At 41.7% G+C, this 21,857-nt stretch overlaps 1 protein-coding gene and 1 non-coding gene across 4 annotated transcripts; one reads left to right on the top strand and one right to left on the bottom strand.

The window, feature by feature from the left end:
* Nucleotides 1–1,147: 1,147 nt before the first annotated feature.
* Nucleotides 1,148–8,222, bottom strand: ZNF175 (zinc finger protein 175). 3 transcript variants are annotated; one of them, XM_068992095.1, is made up of 5 exons: nucleotide 7,963; nucleotides 6,738–6,857; nucleotides 6,264–6,359; nucleotides 1,632–3,041; nucleotides 1,148–1,463 (listed from the first exon to the last, which is right to left on the bottom strand). In XM_068992095.1, coding segments are annotated over exons 1-5 (1,863 nt in total). In that variant the 3' UTR covers nucleotides 1,148–1,227. The 3 variants fall into 3 exon arrangements, with proteins under 3 accessions (XP_068848196.1, XP_068848194.1, XP_068848193.1); XM_068992093.1 differs by having other exon boundaries at nucleotides 1,148–3,041; nucleotides 7,963–8,222; XM_068992092.1 differs by lacking the exon at nucleotide 7,963 and adding an exon at nucleotides 7,970–8,222 and having other exon boundaries at nucleotides 1,148–3,041; nucleotides 6,738–6,864.
* A 6,090-nt stretch (nucleotides 8,223–14,312) lies between these two features.
* LOC138097286 (U6 spliceosomal RNA) lies at nucleotides 14,313–14,420 on the top strand. Its single transcript, XR_011146485.1, has one exon. It is a non-coding gene; the product is annotated as a U6 spliceosomal RNA (small nuclear RNA).
* The last annotated feature ends 7,437 nt before the right edge of the window (nucleotides 14,421–21,857 follow it).

The following is a 21,857-nucleotide window of genomic DNA, read 5'->3' as shown; positions in this document are numbered from 1 at the left end:
ATGTCCTCATACTGATAGAATACTGATGCAGTCACTGAACAGCTGTGTTGTAGACTGAAAAGAAAACTGCACAAGCTATGTGATATGATTTGATATTTACAAAACAAAGAGGGAAGAGTACCTATATAGGTGTACGCTTATGAGCATAGTGTGTGGGAATAACAAGTACTGGCAGACTTCTCTCTGAGCTGGAGGGTAAATACCTCAGTTTGCAGGCCATATGGCCTTTGCCACAACTACTCAGCTCGGCCACTGGAGCATAAAAGCAGCCACAGACATCACACAAACAAATGAACATGGCTGTGTTCTAATAAAACTTTATTTAAAAAACGTGTGGCCACCCAGATTTGGCTGATGGACAGTTTGCTGACTCCTGACATAGATGATTAGGAGCCTGTATAAACATATAAAAGACTCCATACTAAAAGGTTCGCCATAGATGGTGGAGGTGGAAAGGGGAGAGTAGAGCTGAATTAATCATGAAAGAAGAGAAAAACTACACTATATCAGAATCACATTTATGCATTTACCAAAAAAAGTACATTCATCTGTCTGTGTACATAAAGAAATTAATAATTATTAATTGTGCGACTTCAGGATGTAAATTCAATAGGGAGTAAATATGATTAAACAATTGTTAGGTTCTTTTTAAAAAATATAGTCAGCACCTCTGGTTACACAGTGAATTCTGTAACAAAAACTACAGAATTGAGTATATGTGTGTATGTGTGTGTGTGTGTACACACTGACCTGCAGATATAAATATACATACATACATAAGTATACAGATACACACACATATACATAATATTGCCAAGTCATCATTTAGTTTGCTGGCAGCCTAAAAATAATTATATTCCACATTAAACAGGGTTATCATTAAATTCCCACAAATTTTCCTGTAAATAATCTGGTAACAATCTGTCTTACTCTACAGAAACTCTTTTCTCAATGTATTAGGGTTTCTTCCTCAAATGAATTTTATAACTTTTAATGAAGCTAGTACAAATATAGACATTTCCACTCATTCTTAAAAGTTCTTTCCTGAGTTATTTCCCTCACATAAAATATGTGTAACTTGGAGACATGCAGTGCATCCCTAGAGTTTTTCTGAAGCATGAATTCTATGATTATATCTGCCTTCTTCAAGAAATTCAGTTAGTTTCATTGATGTTTATGATGTTTATGCATACTAGGAATTGACTTCTGAGTAAAGCCTTGCACAGGTTAACTGCTTTTATAAGATTTATCTCTGGTGTGAGTTGTCTGGTGTTTATTAAAATTTGACCTGTTGTTGAAGCTCTTCCCGCACTTGGAACACACATAAGGTCTCTCTCCTGTGTGAATTCGTTGATGCACTTTGAGTTGTGGTTTCCTACTGAAGGATTTCCCGCAGTCACAGCATTCATAAGGTTTCTCTCCAATATGTGTTCTCTGATGTGTGATTAACTCTGATTTCTCGACGAAAGTGGTCCCACACTTGTAACAGGCAAACGTTCTCTCTCTATTGTGAGTCAACTGATGTTTATGGAAATTTGATCTACCATTGAAAGCCTTCCCACATGCAGCACATACGTAGGGTTTCTCTCCTGTGTGGATCCGCTGATGCTCTCTGAACTGTGACTTGGAAGTAAAGGCCTTCCCACAGTCACTGCATTTGTAAGGCTTCTCTCCAGTGTGAATTCGCTGATGCATGCTGAGGATTGACTTCTGGTTGAAGGCCTTCCCGCATTCACTGCACACATGGTGTCTTTCTCCAGTGTGAATTTTCTGGTGTATGTTGAGGTGTGACTTTTGGGTAAAGGTCTTCCCACAGTCACTGCATTCATACGGTTTCTCCCCAGTGTGGATTCGATGATGTATATCAAGTTGTGACTTGGAAATGAAGGATTTCCCACAGCTGTGACACTGATAAGGCTTCTCTCCAGTGTGACTTCTCTGATGTACAATCAGGTGCGCCTTCTGGATAAAGGCCTGGCCACATTCAATACACACATAAGACTTCTCCCCTGAATGGATTCTCTGGTGCAAGCTGAGTGTTGATTTCTGGGTGAAGGCCTTCCCACATTCACTGCATACATACTGTCGCTCGCCAGTGTGGATTTTCTGATGTATACTGAGAGTTGAATTCTGGGAGAAGCCTTTCCCACATTCACTGCATTCATAGAGTTTTTCTCTTGTATGAGTTCTTTGATGTCTGAAGAGAGATAACATCTGGAAGAAAGTTTTTCCACATTCATGGCATTTATGGGGCTTTTTTCTAGTATGAGTCTTCTGGTGTGTAACCAGTTCTGGCCTCTGAATGAAGACTTTTCCACATTCCTTACATATATACGGTATGTTACCTGTATGATCTGTCACACAGAACCCGAGTTTTGGTTGTGAGGTGAAGGCTTTCCCACATTTACCACATTCCTGGAGGTTTTCTACACTATGGAATCTCTGTTGCTCAAGCAGGTGTGACTTGTGGGTGAAGTCCCTCCCACATTCAGTACACTTATCTGCTTTTTCCTGAGTATGAACTTGATGTTGTGTGAATAACTGTTTCTGGCTGAAGGCTTTTGTACATATATTACCTTCACGGAAGTTCTCTCCTGTGTGAGTATTCTTGCAGCTGGGACTGGAAGAGCTATGGATAACTGGCTGACCAGATCCAACCATATCATCAAGGTGTTTTGTGGTACTGCTTTGATTTTGACGAGTTGCTTCTAGGTTAGGCTTCAACCTTTTTGCAACTGAGCAACGTTTATGAGGTCCCTTTTGTGAAGAAATAAGGTGGGGCCTTGCCTGAATGACTTTTCCAGGGTACTTGTAATCACAGTCCCTCTCTGTGTTCAGTGTTTTCTTATTGAAGAAAGCCCCATGATGTGAAGGTTTATTTTGATTTTTCAGATCCCTCTCTGTTTGGTCAGCTTGTTTCCACAGTTCTTCTAAAATGGAACACCATGAACCATCTCTTGTGACTCCACCCATCATCTCATTGTGAAATGAAGCTTCTTCAGAAATTTCCTGTTGTGGGGTTTCAAGCTCAAACTCCCCTTCTAGAAGGAGAACAAGATGAAATAGATACAGTGAACAATTAGCAAAGGATAGAGGAGAAGTCACATGGAGCTGACTGAGATTATGCATGGAGAAACTGCTGAGTCATATACCAATGGTCTTGCTGATGGTGATCATGAGAGAAAACAGTTACACAGCCCTTACTATATGTCAGGCACTTAGCTGTATAGCACTTAGCATTTGCTAGGCAATGTTCTATGTGATGCACACATAAACTCATTCAATCCCCAAAACAATCCCAGGAGGTAACTACTTATTATCCTGGTTTTCCACATGAAACAAAGGAAATACAATGGTTAAATAATTAACCAAAATTACTTTGCTCAGCTGTGGGGAAAGTTAAGAGTTTAACAAAGGCAACCTGACCCCACTCATGCAGGTGATCTAGATACCCAGACCTAGCAGAATGACTACAGGATAAAAGAGACAAGAGTGTCATAGGGCAGCATCTGTGCATAGCCAGAGCTTGAAGGAGGGGTTCAGAGTTTTCTCAACTTACAATGAGGTTATGTCCTGATAAGTCCATCGTAAGTTTAAAATATCATAAATCAGAAATGAATTCAATACACCTAACCTACTAAACAAAGCTTAACCCAGCCTACTTTAAATGTGCTTAGAAGACTTATGTTAGCCTAAGTGAAAGTGAAAGTGAAGTCACTTAGTCGTGTCCGACTCTTTGCAACCCGTGGACTGTAGCCCACCAAGCTCCTCTGTCCATGGGATTCTCCAGGCAAGAATACTGGAGTGGGTTGCCATTTCCTTCTCCAGTGTTAGCCTAAGGTTGGGCCAAAGCATCTAACAAAAGACCTATTTTATAATACAGTGTTGAATATCTCATGCAGTTTATTGAATACTGTACTAAAAGTGAAAAAAAAAAAGTGGTTATCTGGTTACAGAAGGGTAGTAAGAGTATTGGTTGATTCCCCTTATGATCATGTGGCTGACTGGGAGTCTGGCATCAGGAGAGTATAGTACTGTATATCACTAGCCTCGGAAAAGATCAAAATTTACAATTCAAAGTATAGTTTGTACTAAATGTGTATGACTTTCGCAACATTATAAAGTTGAAAAATTGTAAATTGAACCATCACAAGTCTGGGACCATCTGTATAGGTTTTCGTTAAAGATCTACATTGTGATTAATCTCCCAGCTTCCTCCTACTTGTTGGAAACAATACCAAAATCATTCAGCCCTAGACGTCCTCTGATAGACTATTAAAGCATCAATCCTGACATAGCCAAGCAGTGAAAGAATACCTATACTCAAACTCTCATTTCTATGAAACTGAAGTTTGTTTCCCTGAACTTAGACATGTACATATCCCAAGAAAGGTAAACTGGAAGACTGGACAAACAGGCTGTCCTCTAGAATCTGTTTCACCCTCTTCCACAAAGGTTAACTGTGGCCAGGCACATGGCAGCCAGGCCATGTAATGACTCACAATTTCCTTTGCAGTGATATGTGACGGTGAGACTGTTTTTGCTGACGAAATGGGCATACAACATTGTGCACCAGTTCTAGCCAGAGAAACACATCACAGTTTCTCAGTACCCTCCACCCCTTTTCTGCCTAGTAGAACCTGGCTTTGGTTGCAATACGCTCATTCCCAAAGATTGACAGCATCATAAAAGATGGTACTGCAATGACAAGAGAAAAACTTCAACACCTGAATGAATACAAAACATAAGGCGTCCTGCTGAACTGACTTTTAGAAGTGTTTTATAGGGGGAGAATTATTCTGGAAATTATTATACTGGACTTTGGTCTCTTTGTTATAACTTTCAGCTTTATGCTACTCAATATACCATTTTTTGGTTAAGAACAGGAGTCACTGATCATATCCAGTTTACTAGTAAGAACATAAGACACAACAGATTCTTTTTAAAAAGGTGGCTGAATTTTACTATTACTTTATCCTATCAGAGATTTAAATACTGAGTATGGTTAAGACCGTCACATCTTGTTTTCTTTTCCCTTTCAATCACTTGGGTTAACTGTATCCCAGACCCTTGTCCTGTTCCCAAACCTCAGTCATCTATCACTTTTTTTAAAAAATGAGAATGCTCTTTATTTTTACCATTATTAGTAGGTATGTATGTGTATGTGTGTGTGTGTATATATATATATATATAGCATTAAAATTTGAGAAAAAGAAATAAATCAATCTTTGGGGTAATCTATCAATGTCATCTTGACTAAACTCATGATGACTGGGAATCCACAAATCCCATTAGGAACAAAATAACCCAAGCATGAGAAAATAGCTGGTTTATGGTGATACCCCTGGAGTTAAGAAAAAGAGTCAACTAAACTGTGCTTTTAAAAATATGTATATAGTAGAATTTCTAAAATAACAAGTTAGAAGACTAAGATGGGAGAGTCAAGAAACAGAAGAATCTTCTGGACAAAATGTATAAGGTGAGAAGAATTTCTGATGTGTGTAATGATTCCAATTTCTGATATCCTTAAAATAAAGGAAATGAGACACCCCACAGGAACTGTCCACCATGAAGCTAAATAAGAGAACATGGTTTAGGCATGGGGACTGGAGGCACTGATAAAGGATCATCAGGGGAAAAAAATTTAGGCCTTAAGTGTTGAGAATAGACGGGTCCTTTAATTCCTCTATGAAGGGATGACCAGAGGGAAGTACAGGGGCCCAAGTTGGAGGCACCACAATCAGGGATAAAGAAGAAGGATTCAGTGCAGAAAAAAAATGAGTTCAAAGGACAAATAAGAAAAAAGGCCTTCAGGAAATTCCACAAAGGGATAAAATGAGATGACAAAAGCAACATACAGACGGAAAATCCAATCAGATAACAGATATGATGAGATGCTCTGTTCCCAGAAAAATGAAAACAGCTCTATCATAACATGGGCCATAAATGAGAAATTTGATAAATATATGTTGGCAAGCAAGATGTAAAAATGATTAATAGCTGGATTAAGTGTAGTCATATCCAGTGATCAGGCAATCCCTCTTGACTATTCACCTCTGATTAATTCTTTTGTTGGCCCCTATGGAACATTTACAGAATAATGTATGGCAGCATTAGCCTTAATGCCATATATTACAAAATAATGTATGGCAGCATTAGTTCTAAGGAGTAGGAAATAACGTGTGTCCACCATTGGGGAATGGATAAGTGTGGTAGGTTGAACATGGCCCCTCATGGATCTACAGGACTTGACAGTCACTCACCGTGATACCTCTGACATGGGACTTCAGTCTCCCTCATCCATGGTTCCTTTCCTTCTTCAATCCTGAAAATGATCTCTGGGTTGGGAATGTGATACCCTGTGAATAAGAAAGGATATTGCATTAGGATGTGGTATTGGGCTTGGCAACCCACTCTAGTATTCTGCCTGGAGAATCCCATGGACAAAGGAGCCTGATGGGCTATAGTTCATAGGGTCAAAAAGAGCCTGACACAACTAAAGTGACTTAGCGTGCAGACATACACTGGGCTCCAGGGGTTATTCAATGAAGCTTTCTTTCATTGACACATCTTTCATTAGGAACAAAGTAACATTCAAAGATGACCAAGAGGAATGAACAATTTAGGACAAGCCCAGGACAAACTGATTACATTCTTCAGATGTCCCACTTCATGCCACAAGAAGGAGGGACATCTCATGGAGGCCCATCCAAGAGTCCCAGGTCAGGTGTGCTCACCCACGGAGAAAAAGTGGCTGTAGATCTCCAGCATCACATCCTGGTACAGGTGTCTCTGGGCAGGGTCCAGTTGCTGCCACTCCTCCCTGCTGAAGTCCATGGTCACATCCTCGAAAGACACTAACCCCTATAACAACATACCCCAGCTCAATGAGAATTAGTCATCATTGGTGAACTTACATACAGGGGTGTGTTCTTAATGACTTCGCCATGATATATATGGCTTCCCACTAACTACCTGCTTCATATTGTATGAAATCATAATCAGGGCAAGAAAACAATATTTAAAATATTAAAGTAAGAACAAAGCTAATAAGGATTAGGTTGGCCAAAAAGTTTGTGGTTGCTATATGTTCCTTAACAAACTTTTTGGCCAACCCAATATCATGCATCTTAATACCTTAGCTGAACAAGAAGCGCTCTTAAAATTCAGCCAACTCCAGCACAAAATGAAATACATTTTTCTACAAGGCAGTGTTTGCCACTATTATGGGCTGAAATGTGCCACTCCCCACCCGCACTCATTCACATGCTGAAGTCCTAACCCTCAGAACCTCAAAATGTGTCTGTATTTGGAGATACACAGTATTCAATGAGGTCCTTAGAGTGGGTCATTCTTATTTTAAAAACACATGAAAGGTCATGAAATACACAGAACAACTTGGAATTTCAGGAAATCTTGAGTATAACCAAGAACCCTGCTTCCTCACTCCAAAATATCAAATATCAATATCTACATTATTCCTGGGCACTTTTATTCATCTTTTAAAAGAGGGAAAACCACACGGTCCTTAAAAACTAGTTCTTGCTCTGTGACTGTAAATTCTGAGGACAGGAGAAACCAGCCAATCTCCAGTGAGGAGGAGTCAGGTGGGGATCAGCTGAAACAATGCAAAGACCCAGCAGTGGATGGAGGATGAACATATGGGTGAAGGATGCCTGTGCTGAGCAGGAAGGAGTCAGCATTTCCTGGCCTGTGGCTGGAGCTACGGTTTCTTCTTCCTTTGCCCCAGGGCCAACCCTCTTCTCCTACACATCCTCCTGCATCAGTCAGTTCAGTTTCCTCTATAAGACACAGTGCCTGTGGATGAGGAAACGTTAGCTATCAGTGCTCTGCTCTCCGCAGGAGAATCCACATTGTCTTGACACAGGGAGTCCAGAGTCGGCTGCTTCCTGTGTCTGCCCTCAAGTTACGGAGAACTGCCCCTGGGGTGGGGATGGCTACTGCTTACCTCACACGATACATCCTGCTCCTCTAAACCCAAGACCTGGGGCCTCTGGGGCAAATTCGCATCAGCAAGCATGTCCCTTCTGGGCTTCAATTCTTGGTCTCTCTTGCTGACAACTCTACTCTTCCCAGGAGCCTGCAGCTGGGTGGGCATCAGAGGGCTCCAATCAGAGCTGCTGGGAAGAGTCAACTTGAGCTGTGTAGGGAGATCCTGCAGTCTCCGTGATGTGGCCTGACCCAGGGGCTCTGGAGGGACACTGGAAATCCTGGAAAGGCAGTAACCACATCGTTACTCATCTAATATCCATGCCACAGGAATTTCTGAGGGCCATTAGGTGAAAGTCACTGTGTTCACAACATGAGGGTAAACAAAACTCAGGAATCTATCTATTGAGGTAAAAAATAAGAAAAGATGGAAAAGATTTGGATTAAAGTTCATGAAGGTTTAAGTGCAGCTCTGACACACCTTTTAACTATGAGAAGAGAGATTATTTTACTGGCAGTTTCCAAAATGAAGAGGAAGGTATTTATCATAGGCACTGAGAAACTTCCATGAGATGAGGTTTGTCAAGTCCTCAGAACCTGCTAGGCACATGATAAACAAAATAAAATAAAAATTATTTTATTTGCTGAAGAAAAATCAGCAAGTTGCTAAGTCAGGTATCAGATACCTTGAGTAATTCTCATACCACCCTGTCAGCTAAATATCATTATTATACCCATTTGGGGCTTCCCTGGTAGCTCAGTTGATAAAGAATCCGCCTGCAATGCAGGAGACCCTGGTTCAACTCCTGGGTTGGAAGATCCCCGGAGAAGGGAAAGGCTACCCATTCCTGTATTCTGGCCTAGAGAATTCCATGGACTGTATAATTCATGGGGTGGGAAAGAGTCGAACCGAGCGACTTTCACTTTCATACCCATTTCGTGGATGAGGAAAACTGAAGCTGACTGCTGTTACCTAATTTGCCTTAAGGTCGCTCAGTCTCCAAAGGGAATTCTGAGGCATCCCAGGTCTGCCTCATTTTAAACTGCACACAGTTGCCACTATCCCATGTGGTCTTCTACATAGTCAATTTCCAGAAGCACTGTTTACATTTCCTGTTGCCTTCAGAAAGCTTAGGCTTCAAGTAGCCCATGTCTGGAACTGAGGTTCTGGACATTTCAGTGCCCATCCATAATACAGACAGCTCAACCTTTTCTGACAAAATTCAAATTCAATGTATGGAATCCCATCTTCACTTGGAAAACCTGCAGACATGTACTAGGACTCCCAATCACCATTAGATAACCCCCAATATAGGGTTCCAAATAATGCACCCCAGGAAGAAACTATCATTGATTTGCTCAACACCCAATCACTTATCCTTAACCATGTCCACAGAGACCCAAGTTGAGACCAACACTGACCCTCTCGTTCATTTCCAAAGGACAACTCTCACTGCCCAGAAAGCAAATCAATCAGCTTCACAAACCTCCATCACTGGCCCACTAGGTCTCCCATCAACTGGTTCCCAAATGCTGCCCTTAGCACCCCAAACACTTTACTGGTTTCACAGATCCACCCTCAATCACTGTCTCCCTTGAGTGTGTTACAATGTGACCCTCAAAGCTCCTGCTCCCAGTCATTGCCTCCTACAGTCCCCCAAGATCACTTCCCCAAGTGGTTCCCAGTACCAATACCAAGGCCCTCTTAAGACCCATGTTCACTATCATATAAACAAATTTCATGGGCCAACAATATGAAATCTGATATTAAAGTACACTTGGAATTCAAGTTACAAAAATACTTATATACATACGGAAGTAAGGCAAGAAAGAGTGAAAATCAACGAGCCAAGCATTACATTAGAAAACCCCACTTACTCTAGCTCCCATCACTAAGCACCCCACCACTCACTCCGCAGACCCGACATCACTCATTCCACAGACCCCCATCACTCGGCCCCCAATTCCCAACATCACTCACACCAAGCGGATTCCCCATTGCTAATGTTCCAAATCACCTCAGCATCCCACAGGCGATTCACAGGGTAGAAGAGTTGACAACAGAAGCGAAATGGCCGCTCTGGGCCACTTCCGATTCGAATTCCTGTCAGGATTTGGGAGGCTGTGTTTGTGAATGTTGCTCATGCTTACTAGCACCTTGGAAGCCACTGTCTGCCAATAGTTATCATGGCGTATGAAGTCCGTTGGTCTATTCCGCGGTTCATTTTCCTTCAGGGACGGTATCGAGAGAACAACATGGCCGCGCCCATAAGGATTATATGAAGGCGGACGCCATTTTCAAAAACTCTCCATTCCGTACAGCCAGGGAACGCACTAGGCAATCGTTACAGAGTTGAAGTCTTGGTGTTGTTTCCCATTGGCGAGGGACCAATTAAAGAGGTGTGTAGATAGAGTTCTAGGAGAAAAATAGCATTGCATAGTCTGAAAAATATCCTTTCTCTGTACTTTTCACACTGATTTAAAGCCCCTTTCTCACTATCTGGCCTCCTCCCTGTCAAGACTACCCAGGGAGTCAGATCTGTCAGGAGCCCAAAGGTGCAGAACTTGGCAGAGAACTCCTAAAAGCTTCGTGATTTCCTTAGTAATGAGAGCCTTTAAAGAACCTTGTGTGACGTTAATGAGGTGATTTTTTAGAGGCCTAAGGCATTTCTCATTTTACTGTTCTTGACTTCATTGTGCTTCACAGATATTGCTCCCCGCTTTTTTTAAAAAAAAACAAGTTGAAGGTTTGGGGCAGCCCAGTGTAGAGCAAGTCTGTTAGCGCCATTTTTCCAACAGCATTTGCTCACTTCATGTCTCTGAGTCCCATTTTGGTATTTCTTGCAGTATTTCAACTTTTACTATTATTATATTTTTATGGTGATCTGTGATAGTGATCTTTGATGTTACTATTAAAAAGATTACAAATCTCTGAAGGCTCAAATGATGGTTAGCATATTTTAGCAAAAAAGTATTTTTGAATTAAGCTTTGTACATTAAAAAATATTTATTTTCATTAATTTTTGGCACTACTGTGTCTTTGTTGCTTCAAGGACTGCAGCAACAGCCCTTGAGGTGTTGAGGTGAGCAAGGGCTATTTTCTCATTGTGGTGTTTGCACTTCTCTCATTGCAATGGCTTCTCTTCTTGCGGAGCATGGGCTCTTGGTGTGTGGACTTAAGTAGTTGTGGTATATGGGCTTAGTAATTGCAGCTGCTGGGCTCTAGAGCACAGTCATAGTAGTTGTGGTGCTCAGGCTTAGTTGCTCTGTGACACGTGGGATCTTCCTGAACTAGAGATAAGAACCCGCATTTTCTGCATTGGCAGGGGGATTTTTTACTACCAAGCCACCAGGGAAGCCCTGTACATTTTTTTTTTCAGAGACATATTGCTATGGCACACTCACTGCACTGTGTGATGTAAAAATATAGTGTAATCATAACTTTAATGCACCGGAAAAATAAAAAATATTGTTTGCCTCACTTTATTGAGGTATTTGCTTTATTGTGAACTTGAACTATCCCCAAGGTATGCCTGTCTGCTAAAATGTCTGTGTGAATTTGAATTCCTCAGTCAGAGGGCACATACATTACCAGTGTTGATAGAATAGAGTGTGGCCAAATGACTCTCCAGGAGGTTGTACCAATTTGCATCACCATCCCCTATAATGTGACTCATCTCTGCTTCTCTCCGACCTCAACAGCAGTGTGCATTAGCACTGATTTGGATCTTTCTCTCTTACCAATGAAAAATGTACCCATTATAGTTTTAACTAGAATTTCTCATTATAGACATGAAAGTGAAGTATTTTTAAGTAGGTTTCATAATGATTACTACTTTCCATTCTAATCTGTTCTGCCAACCCTGAATATTCATTGGAAGGACTGATGGTGATGCTGAAGTTCCAATACTTTGGCCACCTGATGTGAAGAGCCTATTCATTGGAAAGACCCTGATGCTGGGAAAGATTGAGGGCGGGAGGAGAAAGGGATGACAGAGAATGAGATAGTTGGGTGGCATCACTGACTCAATGGACATGAGTATGAGTAAACTTTGGGAGACAGTGAAGGATAGAAAAGCCTGGCATGCTGTAATTCATGGGATCACAAAGAGTCAGACATGACTGAGCAACAACAATCTTTTCCACCATTCTGCCATTCAATGGCTGTTCATATATGTCTCATGATTATTAGTGTATATTTCTTTCTTAAAAATTTAGATAATTCTTTTATATAGGAACTACAATCATTAGTCTATAGTAGGATTATGAATATATTCTCCTGGCTTGTCCTTGTCTTCTGATTTCATTTACCTTGGATTTGCTATCCAAAGTAAATATATTCTCCTGGCTTATTCTTGTCTTCTGATTTCATTTACCTATCCAAGGTAAATGTTTTTTGTTTTATATAGTTGAACTATATAAATATAGTTCATATAAATATATAAATATTAAAAATTTAAGTGTATAAATAAATTTGTTTACTTATATAAATAAAGTTGAACTTATGTTTTTAAAGCTTTTAACTATTTGCTTATCATTCTGGCATTTCCAACTCTGAGAATATATATGATGTTGTGAAATGTGAAAAAAAATGGAGTCACTTATGTCAAGAGTGTTTTTTTCCTTAATGGAGCTAGGAGGCCATTAAGGGGGTGGACCTTATACACATCCCCACCCAGGTGGAATCTTGAACTTTTCAACTGGGCCAACCACAGATATTTCAAGAACTCTGCAAGAACACCTGCGACTTGTCACAACAACGAACTTTTTCCACCCTCTAGTTATAGCCTTAGCAGTCAAGCATGTTCAGCCAACACTAGATCCTGCCTCCAACTCCAGTGAAAATTCTCTGTAATGCAAATCTCCCTTCTTTGCTTTTAAAACCCCCTGACTTTTACTCCCATGTGGGACACAGTTTGGTTGCTCCCTGAATTTGTGTGCCCCAAATTGCAAGTCTTTGATCCCAAATAAGTGCTTTCTGCCTGCTCATTGCTTCCTAGGTTTATTTAGATCGATGATGTATGTATTATAATGTATACACATATGCACACAAACACAATTTTGTTTATATTTAATTGGATTTATATTTACATGAAATCTTGCCAAGGTTTCCTCTCTTCGCCTCTGCCCTCCACACTTCCATACCCACTCCTTTTCTTTTGCCTTTTAGGATTATTGTCTGTGCCTTGAAAATCCAAGACCACTTCTCAACACAGTTGTTTCTTCCATTTCATTCTCTCTTCTTGCTCAGATGACTATTATATCTGTAGAGCAAGGTGTTTTATAGCCCCTGGGTTTGACTCTGCTTAAAGGGATCCTCTTGGGGCCAGCTTCATACTCACCTGTGGATCATCTGAATCTAGGTGAGCAAGCTCTTCCTCAGGTGATCTACACCTAAGCCCCCAAATCCCAAGGGAGGCTGGCCTTGTCTGTCTTCCCTAGGGTGAATTCCCTGTAGTCCTAGCCCATAACCTCCTCTTACAATTCCCCACAGAATTGGAGGGTCCTGGAGGAGCTGTAGTCAAAGCTATGGTTTTTCCAGTAGTCATGTACAGATGTGAACATTGGACCATAAAGAAGGCTGAGCACCGAAGAATTGAGACTTTAGAACTGTGGTGTTGGAGAAGACTCTTGAGAGTTCCTTGGACAGCAAGAAAATCAAACCAGTCAATTCTAAAGAAAATCAACCCTAAACATTCATTGGAAGGACTGATGCTGAAGCTGAAGCTCCAATACTTTGGCCACCTGATGTGAAGAGCTGACTCATTGGAAAAGACCCTGCTGCTGGGAAAAGCTGAGAGTGGGAGGAGAAGGGGGCAACAGAGAATCAGATGGTTGGATGGCATCACCACCTCAATAGACATGAGTTTGCAAAATCTCCAGGAGATAGTGAAGGACAGGGAATCCTGGCATGCTTCAGTCCATGCGGTCGCAAAGAGTTGGACATGACTGATCAACTGAACAGCAAGAGTTGCATGGTTGGGTTTGTGGACTGTAACACTCTCTCTCTTCTGGCCATGGCGAGAGGCCAAACACAGAAGCTCAGAGGGACAGAGTCTCTGTCTCCTGGGTACTTCCCTCACTACAGCTCACGTCTGTGTATCAGGTCATACTTGCTGACTTTTCTCAGCCAGGAATAACCTCTGTCCAGTTTCATGTCTGGTCTCCTGAACTGGACCCATGGGAGAGGATGGGTGGATGTACAGATCAGTCCTTGGCCAGTGTCCTGGTCCCTCCCCTACACTGCTCTGACCTAATGGGATTTACCCCTGCAGGCTACATTTTCCAGATATCTTTATTAGCTGGCCTCCCACTAGTTTCAGTTAGTTAGTCAAATGCTGGAGATTAAAATCAAGGAAGAAGTGCTTGCGATTCAGCAGCACAGATATTAAAATCAGAATGATTCAGAGAAGATTAGCATGGCCCCATGCAAGAATGACACACAAACTCATGAAACATTCCGTATATTTTGGATTAACTGTCCCAAGAAAGTAGAAGAGGGCCCTTTCTGTACCGAGAGGTGACTTGAATTTACATGTTGAATGCTGTAATCAAGAACAAATAACTAGGCTCTACAAATTAAACCATCCTGCTTTCTCTTTAAAAAATACATCAAGGAAGAAAATGTAAAATCCAGCGTATTTATTTCTTCCCCTCTCTTTGCATTGTGCAGCCTCTCCGGCAGTGACTGCACCCCACCTCTGAGCTTCTCCCAACAGAGAGGACGTGCCATGGTTTTGGAGTATCTATTCACAGGAGACAAACTCCAGCTGCTCATCCTGAGGTCTATTTATCTCCTGCCTCATTACCAGTCTTGGGGTTCACCCCAGATCTTTCATTCTTGTTTCACTTCCCAAGCATTCCCATTCCCTTTTTGTCTGAAAGGTATTTCCTTGTGAAATCATCAATTTGTAGACCTGAGTTATTTTGATGTTACTTTTGTGTTATTCCTGCTCCTTGCAGTTCCTTTCTAACTCCTATCCTTCCCATGACCCTGAAATGCTTCATGTTATCATAAATGAGGAGGGTCATTTCAGATTTTTTGCTTCAGATCCTCACTCTGAACCACTCTCCATTTCCTGAAATCTGCCTCATTGTGACTTTATGGCCACTATTGCCCACTTTTCTAGGTTACGCTTCTGATAATGGAAAAATCACCTGAAAATTCTGCCCAATTGGAGTTGCTGGCATTTTCCCAAGTAACTATACTTTCCCCTTTGTTGTTATTGTTCAGTTACTAATTCATGTACAACTTTGCAACCCATGGACTGCAGCACACCAGGCTTCCCTGTCCTTCACTGTCTCCTGGACTTTTTGCAAACTCATTGAGTTGAAGATGCCATCCAACCATCTCATCCTCTGTTGCCCCCTTCTCCTCCCGCTCTCAGCTTTTCCCAGCATCAGGGTCTTTTCCAATGAGTCGGCTCTTCAGATCAGGTGGCCAAAGTATTGGAGCTTCAGCTTCAGCATCAGTCCTTCTAATGAATATTCAGGACTGATTTCCTTTAGGGTTGACTGACTGATCTTCTTGCAGTCCAAAGGACTCTCAAGAGTCTTCTCCAACACCACAGTTCAAAAGCATCAATTCTTGGGCATTCTTTACTACTGGAAAGACCAGCTTTGACTATACAGACCTTTGTTGGCAAAGTGATGTCTTTGCTTTTTAATACACTGTCTAGGTTTGTCATAGCTTTTCTTCCAAAGAGCAAGTGTCTTTTAATTTCATGGCTGCAGTCCCCATCTACAGTGATTCTGGAGCCCAAGAAAATAAAGTTTCTCATTGTTTCTATTTTTTTTCCCATCTATTTGCCGTAAAGTGATGGGAATGGATGCCATGATCTACATTTTCTGAATGTTGAGTTTTAAGCCAGCTTTTCAACTCTCCTCTTTCACCCTCAGCAGGAGGCTCTTTAGTTCCTCTTGGCTTTCTGCCATTAGACTGATATCATCTGCATATCTGAGGTTGTTGCTATTTCTTCTTGTGATCTTGATTCCAGCTTGTGATGCATCCAGCCCAACATTTCTCTTGATGTACTCTACATAGAAGTTAAATAAAGAATCCCGAAGACTGCATCCTCTGTGAGACTCCAAACTCCTCCCCTGGCTGTAGGAAATAACACTTTGAAGATGGCGGCCTCCAATAACTAGTTCAAATGGGTGGGATCAAGTTGTTTGCCTGATGAAACTATTGAATATACATGAACAAAGGAAACAGAGAAACCCTGTCATTCGCCATGATAACTACTGGCAGCGAGTAACTTCAAAAATGCTAGTGAACATGTATTTTGATATATGGTGGTCAGAAAGGTCAAGCTAGGACTCTGACACAAACTGGAAGTGGCCTAGAGAGATGGTTTCGCTGATGTTGCCACAGATTTTTCACCCATACAGTGCTTGAGGGAAGCTGAGGTGATATAGCGTGGTTGTTTGGGGGCTTTTGTGGGCTCAGTGATGGGATGTCTGTTTGTGGCAAGTGGTGACAATTCTATGGGGAGAATAATGGGGAAAAGAGTCTGAGAGTTGAATAATGGGTGCATCTCTAGAGTGAGTGATGGGAGTTCTGTGGGGTAGTGATAGGAGGTCAGCTGGGGTCATTTGCAGGATGAATGATGGAGGATCTGTGAAGTGTGTGAAAGGGATGTTTTTTGTAGCTTAAATTAGATGATAAGTTCATTACTTTTCAACCTTGTATATTTTTTAATTTACTTTTGGTAATTGTCATATATGGTGTTTTTATCATTTTAAAATTCCAGATGTACCTTATTATGAGTTTTTATTTTGTCTTTTCCTAATTCAGTTCAGTCACTCAGTCGTGTCTGACTCTGCGACCCCATGAACTGCAGCACGCCAGGCCTCCCTGTCCATCAGCAACTCCCGGAGTTCACTCAGACTCACGTCCATTGAGTCAGTGATGCCATCCAGCCATCTCATCCTCTGTCGTCCCCTTCTCCTTCTCTCAATCTTTCCCAGCATCAGGGTCTTTTCAAATAAGTCCGCTCTTCGCATCAGGTGGCCAAAGTATTAGAGTTTCAGCTTCAGCATCAGTTCTTCCAGTGAATATTCAGGACTGATTTCCTTTAGGATGGACTGGTTGGATATCCTTGCAGTCCAAGGGACTCTCAAGAGTCTTCTCCAACACCACAGTTCAAAAGTATCTGTCCTTCGGTGCTCAGCTTTCTTTATAATCCAACTTTCACATCCATACATGACCACCGGAAAAATCATAGCCTTGACTAGATGGACCTTTGTTGACAAAGTAATAGCTCTGCTTTTTAATATGCTGTCTAGGTTGGTCATAACTTTCCTTCCAAGGAGTAAGCGTGTTTTAGTTTTATGGCTGCAGTCACCATCTGCAGTGATTTTGGAGCCCAGAAAAATAAAGTCTGACACTGTTTTCACTGTTTCCCCATTTATTTCCCATGAAGTGATGGGACAGGATGCCATGATCTTAGTTTTCTGAATGTTGAGCTTTAAGCCAACTTTTTCACTCTCCTCTTTCACCTTCATCAAGAGGCTCTTGAGTTCTTCACTTTCTGCCATAAGGGTGGTGTCATCTGCATATCTGAGGTTATTGCTATTTCTCCCGGCAATCTTGATTCCAGCCTGTGCTTCCTCTAGTCCAGCGTTTCTCCTGATGTACTCTGCATAGAAGTTAAATAAGCAGGGTGACAATATACAGCCTTGATGTACTCCTTTTCCTATTTGGAACCGGTCTGTTGTTCCATGTCCAGTTCTAACTGTTCTTTTCCTAGGGGCTTGCTCATTTGAGGACAGTGAACATGTATCTTAAGAGGACCTTCAGTTCAGTTCAGTTCATTTGCTCAGTCATGTCCTATGTTTTGTGACCCCATGGACACATCAGGCTTCCCTGTCCATCACTAACTCCCAGAGCTTGCTCAAACTCATGTCCATTGAGTCAGTGATGCCATTCAACCATCTTATCCTCTGTCATACCCTTCTCCTTCCGCCTTAGTGGATGGTATTAGAGGACATGTGGGGAAGTGATTCATGGCTTGGGAGACTGTAGGGTTTGGGAATTTACTGAGAGTCTGGGAGCTTCAGGGACTGCAGGACTTGAGGGTCATGTTGTAGCACACCAGAGGGGGCCAGTGAGTGGTAACAGGAGTTGGTAGCATGGGATGCTGAGGAGAGCTGAAATTGTGAGCATGTTGAGGCCAGTTGACTGGAGGTGTAGGAGACAGTGATGGGAGTTTCTGACTGCATTGCTTCCAGATGGTGAGTGTTGACAGTCTTTGGGGAAATGGTCATTGTTGGCTCTCTTTGGGTCCCAGTGCATGTGTTAAAAGTCACTGACTGGCAGTTGAACAGATTCTTGATGGGTTTCCATTGGAATGCCATATTTTGAGCTTTGTTTTGGGGATTATTTGAAGATTTGTGAAATTAGTAGCAATCAGATAGATTAATGATGTCAGAGCTTGGGCCATGTCAGTGACTCAGGGGCATTTCAGGATCCTCTGGCAGCCTTATCTTCAGTTCAGTTCAGTTCAGTCGCTCAGTCGTGTCCAATTCTTTGCGACCCCATGAATTGCAGCACGCCAGGCCTCCCTGTCTTTCACCATCTCCCGGAGTTCACTCAGACTCACGTCCATCGAATCCATGATGCCATCCAGCCATCTCATCCTCAGTCGTCCCTTTCTCCTACTGCCCCCAATCCCTTCCAGCATCAGAGTCTTTTCCAGTGAGTCAACTCTTCACATGAGGTGGCCAAAGTACTGGAGTTTCAGCTTTAGCATCATTCCCTCCAAAGAAATCCCAGGGCTGATCTCCTTCAGAATGGACTGGTTGGATCTCCTTGCAGTCCAAGAGACTCTCAAGAGTCTTCTCCAACACCACAGTTCAAAAGTATCAGTTCTTCGGCGCTCAGCCTTCTTCACAGTCCAATTCTCACATCCATACATGACCACAGGAAAAACCATAGCCTTGACTAGACAGACCTTAGTCAGCAAAGTAATGTTTCTGCTTTTGAATATACTATCTAGGTTGCTCATAACTTCTCTTCCAAGGAGTAAGTGTCTTTTAATTTCATGGCTGTAGTCACCATCTGCAGTGATTTTGGAGCCCCCAAAAATAAAGTCTGACATTGTTTCTAATGTTTCCCCATCTATTTCCCATGAAGTGATGGGACCAGATGCCATGATCTTCGTTTTCTGAATGTTGAGTTTTAAGGCAACTTTTTCCCTCTCCTCTTTCACTTTCATCAAGAGGCTTTTTAGTTCCTCTTCACTTTCTGCCATAAGGGTGGTGTCATCTGCATATCTGAGGTTATTGATATTTCTCTTGGCAATCTTGATTCCAGCTTGTGTTTCTTCCAGTCCAGGGTTTCTCATGATGTACTCTGCATAGAAGTTAAATAAGCAGGGTGACAATTTACAGCCTTGATGTACTCCTTTTCCTAATTGGAACCAGTCTGTTGTTCCATGTCCAGATCTAACTGTTGCTTCCTGACCTGCATACAGATTTCTAAAGAGGCAGGTTAGGTGGTCTGCTATTCCCATCTCTTTCAGAATTTCCCACAGTTGATTGTGATCCACACAGGCAAAGGCTTTGGCATAGTCAATAAAGCAGAAATAGATGTTTTTCTGGAAGTCTCTTGCTTTTTCCATGATCCAGCAGATGTTGGTAATTTGATCTCTGGTTCCTCTGCTTTTTCTAAAACCAGCTTGAACATCAGGGAGTTCACGGTTCATGTATTGCTGAAGCCTGGCTTGGAGAATTTTGAGCATTACTTTACTAGCATGTGAAATGAGTGCAATTGTGCAGTAGTTTGAGCATTCTTTGGCATTGCCTTTCTTTGGAATGGAATGAAAACTAACCTTTTCCATTCCTGTGGCCACTGCTGAGTTTTCCAAATTTGCTGGCATATTGAGTCCAGCACTTTCACAGCATCATCTTTCAGGATTTGAAACAGCTCAACTGGAATTCCATCACATCCACTAGCTTTGTTCGTAGTGATGCTTTCTAAGGCCCACTTGACTTCACATTCCAAGATGTCTGGCTCTAGATTAGTGATCACATCATCATGATTATCTGGGTCATGAAGATCTTTTTTGTACAGTTCTTCCATGTATTCTTGCCACCTCTTCTTAATATCTTCTGTTTCTGTTAGGTCCAGACCATTTCTGTCCTTTATCGAGCCCATCTTTGCATGAAATGTTCCCTTAGTATCTCTAATTTTCTTGAAGAGATCTCTAGTCTTTCCCATTCTGTTGTTTTCCCCTATTTTTTTGCATTGATCGCTGAAGAAGGCTTTCTTATCTCTTCTTGCTATTCTTTGGAACCCTGCATTCAGATGCTTATATCTTTCCTTTTCTCCTTTGCTTTTTGCCTCTCTTCTTTTCACAGCTATTTGTAAGGCCTCCCCAGACAGCCATTTTGCTTTTTTGCATTTCTTTTCCATGGGGATGGTCTTGATCCCTGTCTCCTGTACAGTGTCACGAACCTCATTCCATAGTTCATCGGGCACTCTATCAGATCTAGGCTCTTAAATCTATTTCTCACTTCCACTGTATAATCATAAGGGATTTGACTTAGGTCATACCTGAATCGTCTAGCGGTTTTCCCTACTTTCTTCAATTTGAGTCTGAATTTGGTAATAAGGAGTTCATGACCTGAACCACAGTCAGCTCCTGGTCTTGTTTTTGTTGACTGTATAGAGCTTCTCCTTCTTTGGCTGCAAAGAATATAATCAATCTGATTTCGGTGTTGACCATCTGGTGATGTCCATGTGTAGAGTCTTCTCTTGTGTTGTGGGCAGAGGGTGTTTGCTATGACCAGTGCATTTTCTTGGCAAAACTCTGTTAGTCTTTGCCCTGCTTCATTCCACATTCCAAGGCCAAATTTGCCCGTTACTCCAGGTGTTTCTTGACTTCCTACTTTTGAATTCCAGTCCCCTATAATGAAAAGGACATCTTTTTTGGGTGTTAGTTCTAAAAGGTCTTGTAGGTCTTCATAAAGCCGTTCAACTTCAGTTTCTTCAGCGTTACTGGTTGGGGCATAGACTTGGATAACTGTGATATTGAATGGTTTGCCTTGGAGACAAACAGAGATCATTCTGTCATTTTTGAGATTACATCCATGCCGGGAGCCAGTGTGAGGAATCCCGCCCGTGACAAGGTCATGAGGAAGGAAGCTGACATACGCAAGGCGTGCTCAGACTTCAGGGACCCCTCTGGAAATTCCTAAGCATGTACCCCAACAAAAATCTGCCGGCTTTTGTGCTCTGCTTTTCCACTCTTCTGACATTTTCTGGAAAAAGTCAATTCAGGGCCTTAGTCTTCTACATTTGAAAGAGTGTTTCAATCCAAAAAACCCCTCTGATGGCTTTCTAGCCTGCCTGCAGGACTCGTACAGCTGCACATGTGATTGTTTGAGGCCTCCTGACCGCAGGAAGCACAGGAAGCTTAAAACATCCTAGGAATGTAGGAGCTTCCGAGGAGTCAAAATCTTTAGAATAGGACTGATTAAAAGTTTCATTTGTTGGGTCAATGCTTGCTGGTGAATTTTCATATCCTTTATTTTTAGATATAGTTGGTATATAGAAACACAAGTAGTAGACCTTGTATTAGCAACATTAGATCTTTGAGTTAAGTACCTTCTTTGTTATAACCCACTGTGCCTTTGTTCTATAGAGATGTAACTTTAGCGCTTTAAGGCGATGTAGATTAAAGAAAAACACTTCAGGAGAAACAAAATTAACATTCATTAAGGAAGAGAGCCAAAAAGTGTTAACAAGCCTCTTGGCCAGAAGATAATGTAAATCACCTGAGACCTTTTGTATACAAAATGATATACAGAGTCTGGGTTGCGAACGCTACATAATTTTGTGTTACCCATTGATCTCCGTGTTTTATCAAAAGTATAAAAGGCCTTCTGAACAATAAAGGATG

Source organism: Capricornis sumatraensis, chromosome 20 (assembly GCF_032405125.1).
Source record: "Capricornis sumatraensis isolate serow.1 chromosome 20, serow.2, whole genome shotgun sequence".
Classification (NCBI taxonomy): Eukaryota; Metazoa; Chordata; class Mammalia; order Artiodactyla; family Bovidae; genus Capricornis; species Capricornis sumatraensis.
This window is presented reverse-complemented; position numbering and strand designations above follow the sequence as displayed.

What these genes read in the sequence shown, in the direction of transcription:
- ZNF175 (XM_068992093.1), bottom strand. Translation starts at nt 8,119, where the DNA reads ATGCCCACCCAGCTGCAGGCTCCTGGGAAGAGTAGAGTTGTCAGCAAG. An exon ending in CAGCCACTTTTTCTCCGTGG is followed by an intron (nt 6,360 to 6,737) that starts GTGAGCACACCT and finishes TCTTATTCACAG; the next exon opens with GGTATCACATTCCCAACCCA. An exon ending in CCCATGTCAGAGGTATCACG is followed by an intron (nt 3,042 to 6,263) that starts GTGAGTGACTGT and finishes TTCTCCTTCTAG; the next exon opens with AAGGGGAGTTTGAGCTTGAA.